At 41.7% G+C, this 14,850-nt stretch overlaps 1 protein-coding gene across 2 annotated transcripts in view; it reads left to right on the top strand.

Moving 5' to 3' along the window:
• The window catches only part of INTS4 (integrator complex subunit 4), a 31,956-nt gene that overhangs the window by 15,544 nt on the left and 1,562 nt on the right, over nt 1-14,850 (top strand). For both annotated transcript variants that reach the window (XM_056496529.1, XM_056496539.1), the window contains exons 14-22: nt 327-460; nt 1,202-1,359; nt 4,534-4,627; nt 6,927-7,007; nt 8,725-8,855; nt 9,765-9,824; nt 11,436-11,595; nt 11,906-12,049; nt 12,791-12,911. In XM_056496529.1, the coding sequence (XP_056352504.1) occupies nt 327-460; nt 1,202-1,359; nt 4,534-4,627; nt 6,927-7,007; nt 8,725-8,855; nt 9,765-9,824; nt 11,436-11,595; nt 11,906-12,049; nt 12,791-12,911 (1,083 nt within the window). The remainder of the gene's footprint in view (nt 1-326; nt 461-1,201; nt 1,360-4,533; nt 4,628-6,926; nt 7,008-8,724; nt 8,856-9,764; nt 9,825-11,435; nt 11,596-11,905; nt 12,050-12,790; nt 12,912-14,850) is intronic.

Here is a 14,850-nt window from a genome sequence, read left to right as displayed (position 1 = left end):
GAGGAAGAGTGAAACTCGACCTAATGCGCATGCTCTGAGTTTGGGATCCCTGGCTCCTTTCCTTTGTGTTGCCTCTGAGCCATCCCATTTGGCAGTAACATCCTTTCTCCAGTATGGCTTTCCCTGTAATGTTTGCACTTTGTGCTTGATTTTCATCTGCTCAGACAGCTGTTTCTTTGGGTTTTGCTCAGTATTTTCCAACTATAAAGAATCTTCGTAGACAAATCCTGACCGAAGAGAAGGTTGTTGACTTGTTTTAACTTCTCATCCCCAAAGGAGCTCTTCTTGCTGTTGTTTGTTTTTCTTTAACAATCCATTTGCAATAGACATTGCTGTTCTGGTTCTGATTTTTAATGCTGCTAAAAGTTGCCCAACAATGCCTGCCCTGTTCTCTGACCATACATTCCGACATTACGCCTATCTTCGGGACAGTCTCTCTCATCTGGTCCCTCCATTAAGAGTAAGTTGAACTACTTTGGTTTGTTAGAAATATTGCCAGTCTCTTCCATGTCTGTCTGTAACACTTAGATTCTTAAAGGTTTTTCTCCTCTGCACCATTAATATGGAAGTGTGCATTAAGGAAGGAGAAACAAGTGTTTGTTACAATATAGAATTTGTAATATTTTGAGGAGAATAGTAACATTATTGCTCTCAAGTCAAAATAGTACGTGGTTTGCTGGTTAGGTAAGAATACTGGGAGGGCAGTGTCCCTGGTAGTTTTCTGTAGCTCTGTGTGTGTGGGAAAGGCCTATGTAGATCTTCCAACATTTCACTTGTGTCCTACCTGAACAGTTTATTCATGGGTGAAATGTGTTCTGTTCTGCTTTGCAAAATGTTTTTCCTTCATGGAAGTACAGGTGGGATTGAATTTGGCTGTAAGTCTTATCACAGCTCATAAAACGAGTGGTGGTGTATGTAGTCTTGGACTATCCTTGACTTCACAGTGTCAGAGTTAATAGACGAGGGAGATCCCTCAAAGGGTTGTTGAAGTTTAACCTGAGGATCTCTAGAGCAAGTGGATTGTAAAGTGGGGAGGATTAACTAACAGAGATGCAAATTTGAAAGCCTTGGTGTAAATTTTGTATTTGAGAAATGAATTGGAGCTCTCAGTTTCTTGTTAAATAGATGTCAGCATTTTATAGTGTTAGAATTTTCTCTTATTCGGTTTTTTTGTTTGTTTGTTTGTGTTCTTCTCGCTTAGTTGCCAGGTAGAAAGCTGGTGTCCTCTGCTGTTTCTCCCAGTATTACCCCAAATGAAGATCCTTCCCAGCAGTTCCTGCATCAGAGCCTGGAGAGGGTTTACAACTTTCAGCACCTCGACCCCCGGGGCATACAGGAGCTGCTGGAATTCACCATCCGGTAAGGCCTCGAGCTGCCCTGTTTATGGAAGGGTGTGTTAGGATGCTCAGTTACTCTGATGCAGGTGCTCTGCTTCTGAATATGAATATGTTGTAATTTTCTGTCCAGTGCTTAACTTGAGCCTTCCTGTAGAGACTGTTGGGATAGAAGAGTGGTCATGAGCTGTTTAAAATCAAATGGATGGTCTCAGGCCTGGCACAGCCCCCCAAAATAACTAGTGTACATTTTGGGCAGGGGGCATCTTTTCAGAACATGGTGAGAGTTAAGTAAGGGTGTTCTTTTTGGACTGTTCCTTTTATGCTAAAATATACTGTTTTAATGGTTTGAGTGACAGCCTTGTGTCTCATTCTCAGTTTTGTGTCCTTGTAATTTTGATCATATTATTTGTAATGGACATGCACGAGATTTTCTTGTTTTGCTTTTTTGAGGGGGGAAGGTCTTATCCCCTTTGCTCTTGTATTTTCTGGATCCTTTGGCCTTTCATTCAGCAGGAAAGGACCTGCTTCTGGTGCTTTGGGTTCTCATTGCCAGTCCCACTTACAAAGGACTAGGGCATTCCTCATCAGTTTTCAAAGGAATAGAAAGCATTCTTGCATGCTGCTGTCTGCTGCAGTATAGATAAGGATGTGCAGTGTTGCTTCTCAGTGTGGGTTTTATGTTGCTTCTTCCATTTCATCTCTAGACTGATTTGCACAAACAAAACACTTGAAAAGGATCCTTTCAGTGTGATTCCTCTGCTTGGAAAGAGCAAAAGAGCCTTATTTTAAGAGCTAGAAAAACAATCCAAAATGCTTTGTTTGGAATGTGGAATTTTTAAAAAAAGCTTAATTATTTTTATTCCTTCAAAATAGCTGCCTTCTGTTGTGTGTATGTTGCTGTGAATCACTGTCACACCCATCTGCAGCAGAGAGTAAACAGTGTACTCCTCACTGAAAGCCCAGCTGTGGAAACTGTGAGGTTTTTCCTCAGCTGTTTTGCAGCTGCTGTGTGCCAGCCTAATATTCCTCAAAGCATTTAGTGCACTAAACACTTGAAACAGGTAATTTCTAGGCCAAGCATCCAGAACCTCTCAGGCCATGATTGTTTTCAGTTTTTGAGTTGATGGAAATTATTGGCTTGACTTTTTTTCCTGATGAGGTTGTCCCCCAGGAAATCATATGAAACCAGCTGCTCTTTTCCATAGTTAAGACAAAGGGAGGATTTGGACAAAGCCAAAAAAAGTGTTAAAGGTTATTTTGCATAGGGCAAGATATCTCTGCATCAGCAATTTTGTTGCTTAGAGCAGAGGGATAGAAGCAGCTCACAGCAGTGGATTTTGTCATGGAGCATAACTCCCTCCTCCTTTATCGTTGTCATCCACAGAAATAACAGACCTTGTGGAGTTTGTGTCTGCTTGGGACTCAGAGTTTTGGCTGCAGAGCCTGGGGGGGAGCATCAGTCTGCACTGTGGTTAGAAATGTAAGACAGGCTGTTTAGCAAATCTGTCTGTGGTTTAGTTTCTCCATCTATACAAGAATATTTTTTTTTCTTACAGGGATGTTGAAATCTGTTTAAGATTTAAGGAAATAGAATTGGTGGAATTGGGATCTGTATAAGACTGGGAAATTGAATATTTGGCTAGTTGTTAGCTGAGAGATGACATCCTGTTCCCCATTAATGTGTTGTGATGAATGGTGACATGGGAATTAAGCACCCAGGAGCCTCCTCTGCACTCTGCTCTCTGGAAAAAGATGAAATGGAACCTCTGTGTAAGGTTGAGGCTGGCTTGGCTGTTGGTGCATTGTTGTTGAAGGAAAGCACAACCCCTCACTATGAGAGGCTTTGAGGTCGTGGAGTGTGTCCAGGGAAGGGCAGCAGAGCTGGGAGGAGCAGCTGGGGGGTGTTTATCCTGGAGAGAAGGAGGCTCAGAGTGAAAGGAGGCTGTAGCCAGGTGGGGACTGGTCTCTTCTCCTGAGAGAAAGGAAGAGGACAAGAGGAAGCAGCCTCGAGTTCTGCCAGGGGAGGTTTGGTTTGGATAGCAGGAAAACTTCTTCATGGAGAGGGTTGTCAAGCACTGGAAAGGACTGCTCAAGGATGTGGTGTATTCACCATTCCAGAGGGGTTTGAAAAACATGTAGATGTGGCACTTGTGATGGGCTTGGCAGTGCTGACTTAATGGTGGGACTGGATGATCTTAGAGGTCTCTTCCAACATAAAGGATTCTATGATTCTCTGCTGAGGGAAGATTTTCTTTGGCTGCATATTATACAGATAATCTCATGGATTTTTGTTAATGTCTCAGGGCTCAGCAATTCTCTGGTTTGGCAGAGCCAAAGTTTCAGAATTGCATCCTAAATGCAAAGAAAAATCTAAAATAAACAGATGAAAATAATCATCTGAAAAAAAAATGCAATAACGCAGAAGAAAATGTGGAAGTAAAATGACAATTTTAATAGACTTTGGATCAAACCAAAGTGTAGAGAAGAAAAGACATGTTGAAACCACATCATCCAACCTATTTTCAGCTCTGTAAGAAAAATTAATTTTGTTTTTTTAATGCACACTTTAAGAAAACATGGCTAGCAGTAAAGAACTAAAGCCTTTTAGGTTCCATTGACTGACAATTTTGTTCTATAATATTAAAAGCTTCTTATATTGCTGTGTGATTTACAAGAAATATCAGACAACACACACCATCTAGTTGGAAAAATATCAGTGCATCAGATTCTAGCTTGGCTTAAAAGGGCAGCTCTATTTCAGATACACTTGGTTGCATGAGCCTGACACGTTCCAAACAGCCTTTCTTAGCCAACATGGATAGTTTGATTTCCCAGCAGTGTCACACAAATGGGTCGTTAGCTGCTGTAGAAGGCTGGAGTGTTTTAAGTTAAATCTGGAGCTGCCACGCTGTGTGGTTCCCACGGGGCTGCAGAGTAATGTGGGTTGACAGACTTACTGCTTCCACTGCTGAGCTGGTGTCAGTTTCCCAGAGGAAGGGACATGCTGAGTCCCAAGGTGCAAACTGGTTTGTAGTGTGTGTTTTGCTGCTGTTTCTGGTGCTCGCTCTAATAAAAGCAGACAGCAGGAATAGCTGGCTTTATTGTCACTGCCTTCTGAGTGTGTTTGGATTAAACTGTTCTCTGTCTCAACATTATTTTCTCTTTTTTTTTTTTTTTTTTTCCCCACATGCTTCAGTGATCTTCAGAGGCTTGGAGAGCTGCAGTCAGAACTGGCAGGGATGGCAGATTTCACTGCAACTTACCTTCAGTGTCAGCTGCTCCTCATCAAGGTTTGGCTTCATCTGTGTTTCTTTGAGCTGTTCTTCAAAAATGCCCCCAGTCCATCACAGTGGCGTGCTTTCATGTTTTGATGTTCATGCTGAAAAGTGATGTGTGATGAAAGAGCAGGTTCTGTGGATTTCAGATAATCCTGCTTCCCTCCTGTGGCAAATAATTTATGCAGTAAATTTGCCAATGCAGACCTCTGCTGTTGTACCTAGGGCTTATGTTGGTTCACGAGCATTTTGTCAGTGCAGAGTTTATTATCTGACAGAAGTCACACTGAGGGCAGCTGTGTTAGGAGAGTAACTTTTCCCTGCTGATGGCTACTGGGAATGGTTTTGTTAGACTGCTGCCATGAGTGCTATTTATGTAGATGGTGATTTGCAGACAGCTTTATTGGCACTAGTGCCAAAGGAGTTCTTAAGACTTGATTGAGCTAAATATCAGTCATGCTTTCTTTCATGGTGCTGAAATGATCTATCTATTTAGTATTAGCAGGTTAAGTGGCTGCTTAGACACCGTTGCAGCAGCCCTTTGAAAAAGCCCCTTTTCAAAGTCAGCTTCTTGGTGTAAACAGGACCTAATTTTTTACTTCATAGAAAATCTTGAGTTGGAAGGGACCCTCTAGTTCCAGCACCTCTGCCATGGTGAGGGATTCCACTGGGTCAGATTGCTCGGGGCTGTAAGCTGGCAGCAGGATTTAAGTTAGTCTCTTGGCATTCTTTGGTGTTTGAGTGTAACTTACACACAATAAAGCAAGAACTAAAGCAAGCAGCAGACAGGTTTCCAGAAGGGACTCCATGAAAGCTTTGTTATGTAAAACCAAGGAGGGATTTCAGTTGCTTTGTTGATACATAGTTGCCAGTTGGCGTATCTCATGGCAGGCCTCAAATCCTCGGAATATATTTATCACCCAAAGGTATTTCAGATGAGCAGTGGTACAGTTCAGTACAATCCAGCTAAATCCAAAGTAAAATGGGCTGTGCAGGCAGAGGACTAGCATTTGGAGATAGCTTTGCCCTTCTCTGGGGTTTGACTGGAATGAACCTGATGGTTTTTGCATCTGGCAGAGATATGCTCTGTTTGGAGGAAGGATAAAAGCTGCATCAGCCATTCTTGGCTTGAGCTGTGGAACAATCAATAGCTCAGTGATGCAGAGGAGTCAGTAATGTGCATGGAATGAAAAGTAACTGATAATATCAGGAATCACAGAATATCTTGGGTTGGAAGGGATCTAATTCTAGACCCCTTCTTACAGGCAGGAACACCCTCCACCCATACAATACAATTAGAAATTCCAGTACTGCAGAGAATCTGAAAGTAAACCTTTTCAGTGGATTTCTTTCCAGTTGCTTCTTTTCCCAGCATTAAAAAAAGCTGCTGGGGGAAAAAGTAACCTTGTTTGCCAGGCTCAAAAGGTTCCATACCTTTAAAGGCTCTACATACCCTGTGATTTTAGGGTTAGTTAGCTGGGATTCTTGGGCCAGCCTGGGGGAAGGATACAGTCTGTATGTTCTTGAGCTTTGGCTACAGCCTTATGCATAGCTGTGTCTAAGGACAGGCAGTTTCAAAAAGGAGGCAGTGATATAAATCATCCAGTCAAGCTTTCTACATTGTTTTAAACATAAAGCAGAAAGCAAATAGGGTATGGTAGGCAGTTGGGTGGGGTTTTTTTGTTTTGTTTTGGGATTTTTTTTTTGTTTGTTTTTTTGGTTTTTTTTTTGTTTTTGTTTTTGTTTTTTTTTTTTTTTTTTTGTTTTGTTTTGTTTTGTTTTTTGGTTTTTTTTGTTTTGTTTTTTGGTTGGTTGGTTGGTTTTTGTTTGGTTTGGGTTTTTTGATTTTTTGGGGTTTTTGGGGGCTTATTTGGGTTTTTGTAAAACCAGTATCAGTGGCTGAACAAGACACAATATTGATAGTAACTCCAGGATCTTTGGTGGAACAGAGGAAGGTTCAAAAATGTGACTGTGGAACTAAGTGTGTTTGTTATTGTTTCCTCTTTTTGCCTGCTCTCTGAGATTTCCCAATCTTGGTCTCAGGGCATTGATAACAAGTGGGCTGTTGGTTGTCTTTATGAAGTACAAGGAGTTTGGCTTTTCTCATTCACAGCTTTGTTAATATTATTCTCAATTTCCTTTATATTTTCTAGTTATGTAGGTATCTCTGTTTCTTTATAGAAAAATATATATTTTGGAGGTCTTGGTTCTCTTGTGTATTTAAAAGCACAAAAGAAAGCTTTGGCATGCTTTTTCAACCAACTGTTTGGACTGAATTGGATATTTATCATCATTTCATGTTTTTTTCTTGAAGGCCTTGCAGGAAAAGTTGTGGAATGTGGCAGCTCCCCTGTACCTGAAACAGAATGCGTTGGCATCTGCTGCAGCAAAACAGGTGAGGGTGGAAGCAGCTGAGCCTGCACAGAGGCCAGTCCTTGGGTAGGAGTCTTTTGTTGGCCATGGAACAATAATACACTCCTAACCTTCCACTGCCATAGTCTGTCCAAGTAAATCCCCCAAACTGGGCTCTTTTTTCTTCTCTGCAAAAGATGAGTGGTGAGGGAGGGAAGTTCATGACCACTGTAAAAAGGCAAATATCACACTCATCTTCCAGAAGAATAAGAAAGAAGATCCATGAAACTGTGGGCTGCTTGTACTTGCCTCCTTCCTTGGGAAGGCTATACACCAAATACTTTTAAAAGCTGTTCCTAAACAAGATCAACAAAGCTACTTCGAACAGCCAAATTGCATTTCTCAAGAACAAATCATAGCTGATCACCATCACTGCTCTCTGTGGTGAGGGGACTGGTGCTGTGAACAAGGGGAGGGCAGTGAAAGTTGCAAAGACTCGATACAGTCTCCCATTATTTCTTTTTCATCAGACTTGCAGGATTGTGGCTGAATAAATAGGTAAGAGTCCTGAAAAAAGAGGAGCCAGTTGATATGCTGGAGGGCCATGGCTGCTGATCTGGACAAACTGGGGAACTGGGACGATCGGAATGTCATCATGTTCAGTACATTGAATATGAGGCATTGCAGGAGGCCAACTGCAGCTGGGATGACTTGGTTTGGAAAATGATCCAGCTCTAGTGAGGTGCCATCTGGAGGGCTGTGTTGTGTGTTGCCTCCCCAGTAGAAGGAACACGCTGACAAACTGGGGCGAATTCAGCAGAGGGCCACCAATATGGTCAGGGGCTGGAGCACATTACCTGCAAGGAAAGGCTGAGAGAGCTGGAGTTTTCCAGCCTAGAGAAGAGCAGGCTTCTGGATGGATTTACATCTGTCTGGCACTGTATCATTACAGGATATAAATGACACAGGGCCAGACTACTCTGGACAATTGGCAAATTATGAAAAATTTTGATCAGCTATAAAGGGAAAAATTCCTGTAAGGATGGTTAAATACTGTTGCCCAGAGAGGTGGGTGGAATCTCTGTCACTGTGTTTGCAATTTGATGTGGCCCTGAGGTACTGGATCTAATGAGACCTGCTCTGGGCAGGGAACTGGGCTAGATGACTTCTGAAGGTCCTATCCAGTCTGAGGTATTCTGGTTCTGTGATGTATAAATGATCAGATCCTGGAAAAACTGAACCTAAGCCCTAAGAAAAGGTAAAGAAGCAAGCTATTCAATAGTCTGCTAATAAATCTAGGGTAAAAGCAGGTTCATCCATCTGTTGGGAAACTCTGCTGGTATTTTGAGTCTTCATGTAATTAAGATGGAATAGATAGGTACTGCTGTGTATCAAAGCCTTCTCTGCTGTTGATCAGTAGAAACAAAAGCCATTCAGCTTTTGAAATCTTCTCTGATTGAAATGTTTGTCTTGAGTGCCCTCTTGAGTAGCATGTGAACGCCCTGGAAAGTGTTTTCTGTTGTGATGGTGAATGTAGGTCACTTGCTATCAATGCTAGGTGAGGGACTATTCCCTGTTAAATAACTTGAAAGTTCTTGGCATCTGCACAGTCATACTGAACTCAACCGCATTAATTTGAGCACTTCCTCTTGCTTTATGTGTTCTTCAGTATGAGATAAAAATACCAGAATCTGGTGATCGTGGTTGTACCAGGGCTTACAGTCTGATGGTTTTTTATCCCTGTGGTGTCTGTCTGGCAGATCCTGGAAGAAACTTACAAAATGGAGTTCATGTACAGCGGAGTGGAAAGTAGACAGGTGGTCATTATTCACCACATGAGACTGCAAGCAAAGGCCTTGCAGCTGATAGTGACTGCCCGCACCACCAGAGGGTAAGGATGACCTGGTTAAGGACCTTCTTAGGTGTACCTCTAAGATAACTGTCTTTAAGCTTTGTTTGAAAAACCAGCAAGAATAAATGAGACACATAACAGGGCAGCATGCCAATAACCTTTTGCTAGAGTAATTCAGAACAAAGAACCTTCTTTTGCCTTTGATGTATCTGTAAAGGGACACAGTCCTGAATTAGATGACAAAAATATTGGGAAGATGAGTTTTGGGGATTGAGTTCTCTCATTTATCAACATATAATTAGGTTAAGAACATTGTAGAGTTGATATTTGGGTCCTGTTTAAATGAGAAAAAGTCATGTATCAAAAGAATGCAGCAAACATGTTTACTTCATTACCTATTAATTGCTGAATTTTTAGCATTGGGAAAGTATTGCCCTCCTGACTGGTCTGTAGCTTCTGTGTGTGACTCAGACAGAAACTGCTCCTGTGCAGGCTTAGGTACATGAGAGGCTCTGAGTGCTTTGTTTTGGCTGCTGAAGTTAAAGAAGTGACATGATTATAGAATGAGAACTAGAAATTAGAATGGTGGAATTAGAGCAAATTAGTTACTGTCATAGTTTACTTCGGTTTCAGGTTTGTTGCCATCAATTTACTGTGTTACCATGGAGGTGCATAATATATTTGCCTTTTACCCTCTTGTTTTATAGGTGGAAAATGAGTGTTTTCTAACAGTGGCTTTGGGAACTTAATTAGTGCCTTATGCAAATGGAGCTTTTTGTGAGAGGGGGATATATATATATAAGTGAGGAAGACTTTTTTGTTCAAAAACTGTAAGATCTTCCTGTTTTTTAGGAGGTTTAATGGGATTCCATACCACCAAATGTGTATAGCCATAGAGGCATTTTTCTTTCTTTAAAAGTAAACCAAGGAATATTATTTTCATTACAGAGTGGAACCTCTTTTTGGGATGTGTGAAAAATTCCTCCAAGAAGTGGATTCCTTTCAGAGGTGACAAACTCCATTGCTTCTTCACTTTGTTAGAAAGTCCTACCACCATTGTCATTAGGGAATATTCACTTTGTTTTTCATCTCTTCACATCTCACTTCCCTGCTGTCCTAGATTGGGAACTGTCAAGGGATAATAATAAAGCAAGAAGTACCTTTGTAGTTGAAGTCCTTAACATCGGGATGTTATGCTGGTACTTCAGAAACATGTGCTCTAAATTAATTTTTTATAAAATAGCTGATTTTTTTTAAATTATTTATGTGGGTTTATCTACTTTGAGTGGATGCTGTTTTGATAAATACTTAATTTCTTACTTTCTTTTTTTGTTATTCCATCTCCTGGAGTCCTGCAAGTGTTTTGACCTTTCAAAGATTAATAAAAAGCAGATTACCCTTGATGTACTCAACATGTAGCAATAAATCAGACAAGAATTCTGCAGTATCTTTCCTGGCCCTGTCAACTGCTTTTGCCACCTCTTCATAGTCACCTTTACTTCCAGAGAGAATAGATGTACTAAGTGTCAATTTGCATGATCAGATTGATTCTAGTGAAAGATGTCCCTGCCCATTAAGGTCCCTTCCAACCCAAACCATTCTAAGGTTCTGATTCTGTGAAACAGTGATGAGTTCTGCTGATCCTGAGACTCAGTGTGAGGAAAAGATACACAGGAAATGAACAGTTCTATTCTCCAGCTCCAGCTGGGCATTGGGGGAGAGCAGATTTGGTCCTGTTTTATTATCAGTTAACTAGCCACAACTGCCAAGCTTATAATAAATGTGAATTTAGTCAGAACTAGAAATAAAATTCTACTCAGCCAACTAAGGATATCTGTATCTCTGGGCTGGCTATCCAATTCCCTACTGAGTCATAAAACCATAGAATCACAGACTCATAGAATGGTGTAGGTTGGAAGGGACCTGTAAGACCATCTTGTTCCAGCTGCCCTGTAGGGACACTGTCCACTTGATCAGAACTCCATCCAGCCTGGCCTTGAAGATTTCCAGGGGTAGAGCATCCACGTCTTCTCTGGGCAATCTGTGCCAGTGCCTCACCATGCTGACAGTGAAGAATCTCCTTCTAACATTGAATTTAAATCTTTCTTCTTGTAGTTTAAAACCACTCCCATTTGTCCTATCACGATCTGCCTGTGTAAAGTCTTTTTTATAAGCCCTTTTGGCAATAAGCTGTCTTTGGAGCCTTCTCTTCTCCAGGCTGAACACTCCCAACTCTTGCAGCCTGTTTTCATAACAGAGGTGCTCCAGCCCTCTGAGTATCTTCATGGCCTCCTCTGTCCATCTTACACTGGGAACTCCAGAACTGGGCACAGTACTCCAGGTGGGATCTCATGAGGGCAAAGAAGAGGAGGAGAATCCCCTCCTTTGACCTGCTGCCCACACCACATAACCCCTGATGGTGTCAGTTTGAGCACAAGGCGTAGTCCCAACACAAGTAGCCAAAGTAATCTCTTAGGTATGAGAACATCAAAAGAGGAATGTAGGTATCTCTTTCTGTCATTACAACTAAGTATAAGGATTAAGTAGCTTGACTGAAAATAACAATACTGTGGAAAAAGTTGAAAAATGTATTTGGGTTTTAATCTATTCCTGACACAGATGTTTCATCTCTGAGCTCCCACATATGCAAGGCAGTTTTGTGGATAAATTGCTGGACTTAATGCCCAGACTTGTGACGTCCAAGCCTTCAGAAGTGGTCAAGATTCTTCAGACAACACTGCGGCAAAGTACCTTCCTCCACCTTCCTCTTCCAGAGCAGGTTGGTTCAACAGAAAATCAAAATGCAACATCCATGTGGACTGTCTCAGCATCTGACTACTTTTTAATATACCATGAAGCCTTCAGAATTCAGGGTCTTGGTCTGGCACAAGTGTTATTTACTTCTTCTTTGTCTTCTTATCTAGCATCCTCAGGACTACTGTTAAAAACATGGAAAACTTAGTAATTCCTGACAATATATAAAAAATCCAAAGTTTATGCACATCCGTGTTAGAGCAGTAGTAACTACTTTTTTTTTCTTTCTTCTTTTCCCCACCTCTTTATTTTGCCAATCATTTTGTCCCTAACAGCTCCATAGAGCCACTGCCAATATCATTGAGCCAACTGGTGAATCTGATAATCCCCTGAGGTTTACATCCGGATTGGTTGTTGCACTGGATGTAGATGCAACTCTGGAACACGTGCAGGATCCCCAGGGAAGTGTTAAAGTTCAGGTAAGGAGTCATTTGACATAAATGCAAACAAGATTATGTCTTGGGAGGGGTTTCTTTAAGGATGTCAATACTTTTAGATTGCAAGTAATGATACACTTTATTAGTAACAATGCTGGATTTCTGTGTTTTGACCACTCATTCAGAAACTGGTTTGTCTGTCGTGTGCTGAGAGTTGACTTGGGTGCAGTTCTGAGACTTTGCTTTGAGCACTTGGATGTCACTCTGTGCTTCTTCTTGCACTGTGCACGTTATGGACATGAACACCAATAAATGCTGGTGAGCTTCCAGCTGGTCTAGTGGGAGGATGAGGAGCAAAAGAAGTGGTTCCAAGTGGCACAAAAATATGCAGGCCCTTGGCTCTATGTATTTCCAGGTTTTCTTCCTGCTGCTGAATCACTAGTTTTAGATGCAGCTGAGGAGGTAGGAGTGGTATGATCCAAGTAAAATGTGCAGCATCACTGCTTAGTAGAGAAACAAAAACCTCAGTTACAATGCAGTGGAAGAAGCTGATGTCTGTGTGGCCTTTTTCCACCTGTGCTGTGGGTTTGAATGGCAGCATGTGGCTGTTAGATCCAGGGCAGCTGTGCTCCTGGCTCCAAGCTAAAGCCTCCTTGTCTTGCCTTCCTAACTCAAACAGAAAACAACCAAGTAATGCACTGTTCTACTGTGCAGATCCCCAGTGCAGTTGTCATCCCTTTGTTGTTTTCTTTCTTTCCTTTTTTTTTTCTTGTTCCATTCTAGGTGTTGTATCCAGATGGACAAGCACAGCTAATCCATCCTAAACCAGCTGACTTCCGAAATCCCGGCCCTGGGAGGCACAGGCTGATAACTCAGGTCTACCTCTCGCACACAGCCTGGACAGGTAATGTTAATGATACACATTATGTAGCTGTGTGGCTGCACTCTCATTAGACACAAGTTGCATGCCCACAGTCTGGGAGGCTCTGAGGATCCTGGGGTCTGCAGCTGTGGTTGGTGCTGCCCTTGGTGTTTATCAGCCCTTTGGGCAGTTGCAGCCCGGTGTTTATCAGGCACTGCTGCTCTGTAGGGAAATAGAGGGGCTGCTGTCTTGGGAGAGCCCTGGGAGCCTTCACATGAAAGTTGTGTTCAAGGTTCTTTTAATCCCTTCACCTTTATTCAAACGTGGAGATCGCCTCTCAGAGGATTTTTTTCTGAGCAATTTTTCATTGGATTTGTAGATTTTTTTTTTTCTTTGACCAACAGTTTTGTTTATTGCTGTGTTCCTTCACATACCCTTTTTTAATATAGTACTTCCATGGTGTACTCACTCATCCTGCTGTCTTTCTTTTGTTTTGGAAAAGAAAACATGGTACTGTTTCTGGGACTGGAAGCACCTGGGCTTAAGGGTTGATCTTATTACTTCACCAGAGGGAGCTGAAGTCCTTACTTCTACTTTTTGCAGTGTTCACTGGAAGGGCATTTTAAGCATGGCCCTGAGGGATTCTCTTCTAGGCATTATTTTAATCATTAACTCTGACATTGGCACTTGGGCATATAAAACAGGGGGAAGACAAGAAGCTGGGAGGAGCTCAGGAAACAGGGTCAGAATTCAAAGTGGAGAAATTGCCTTAATTCAAGACAATGAATTAAAGGCCAGTAGAAAGAGTGTGCTTGGGAAGGAAGATGCCCAAGTGCAAAGCACAGATTAACTGCCAGGCGTAGAGCAGAAGTGAAGGAGGTGACTGCAGGCTGCACAAAAGAGTTGGTGGAGTGATGAAAAGGTGAGCTCAGGGAGATGTTGGCTGAAGTGTGGAGTAACTGTGCAAAAGGGTTATTTCTTTTGTTCTGTCTGGTGTTAATGTTTCAGCTGGAGACCCTATGCTGTTCTGGGCATGGCATCTTAAAATCCTGTGGGTTTCAGCACGTTTCATTAATGTGGTCCTGTTATGGGTTATCCCTGTTACACAGTTAAGTCCTGCACACCACCTGGTGCTCACTCCCCGGTGGGACAGGTAGAGGATCAGAAGGGCAATGTGAGAAAACTCATGGGTATTACACTGTGCAGCAATAGCTACAACATCCCTGTGTTACTGACACTATTTTGGTCACAAATCCAAAACAAGGCATCATGCAAGCTACTATGAAGGAAAATTAACTTTATTCCAGCCCAAATCAGTACAGTCCATAAAGAAAATGTAACAAATCTGATTTTTCAGTCTAGGAAGGAGAAATTTGTTGGGCATGTAAGTCCAGGGTAATACTATGTATACTGAAACCTCAGTTCTGTTATGACCACTGTGAGAATAGTAAAGTGAAATCATCCTATGGACAGTATTAGGAAACTTGCTCTTTCCATCTGCATAGTTGGTGAAAGAGAGGAAGAGGCTGTCTGGCATGGGAAAACTTCTAACAAAAGAGAATCTTCAAGTAATCTTCTGTGTCACAAGTCTGACCAGATGTCATCTGTATTTATCCTGACATAAGTACAGTGAGCAGGGTTTGCTAGTTCTGTGGGAGTTTTAGTGATTGTTATTGTTTCATGGGAGTTACTTTCCAACAGTTATTTTTGAAATTTCCAACAGTTATTTTTTGAAAGTTGCAAGTTGGTAGTAAGATTTTTTTAAGTGATAAAGAGAGAGGGGGATAAACCTAGAACAGTCCTTAGTTCTGCTGTGCTGAATGTAATGCCAAATGTTTGTTTTCAGACACTTGACTGGATTCTGGTCACTCCAGAACAGCTCTGTGCATACCCAGCATACATGAAATTAAAATCAATTTGATGTTGATTGTTCACTGTTCATTGACTGTGCAATGACAATCACGTTTGAATTGTTCTATTT

The sequence above is a fragment of the Oenanthe melanoleuca genome, chromosome 1 (assembly GCF_029582105.1).
Source record: "Oenanthe melanoleuca isolate GR-GAL-2019-014 chromosome 1, OMel1.0, whole genome shotgun sequence".
Taxonomy (NCBI): domain Eukaryota; kingdom Metazoa; phylum Chordata; class Aves; order Passeriformes; family Muscicapidae; genus Oenanthe; species Oenanthe melanoleuca.
This window is presented reverse-complemented; position numbering and strand designations above follow the sequence as displayed.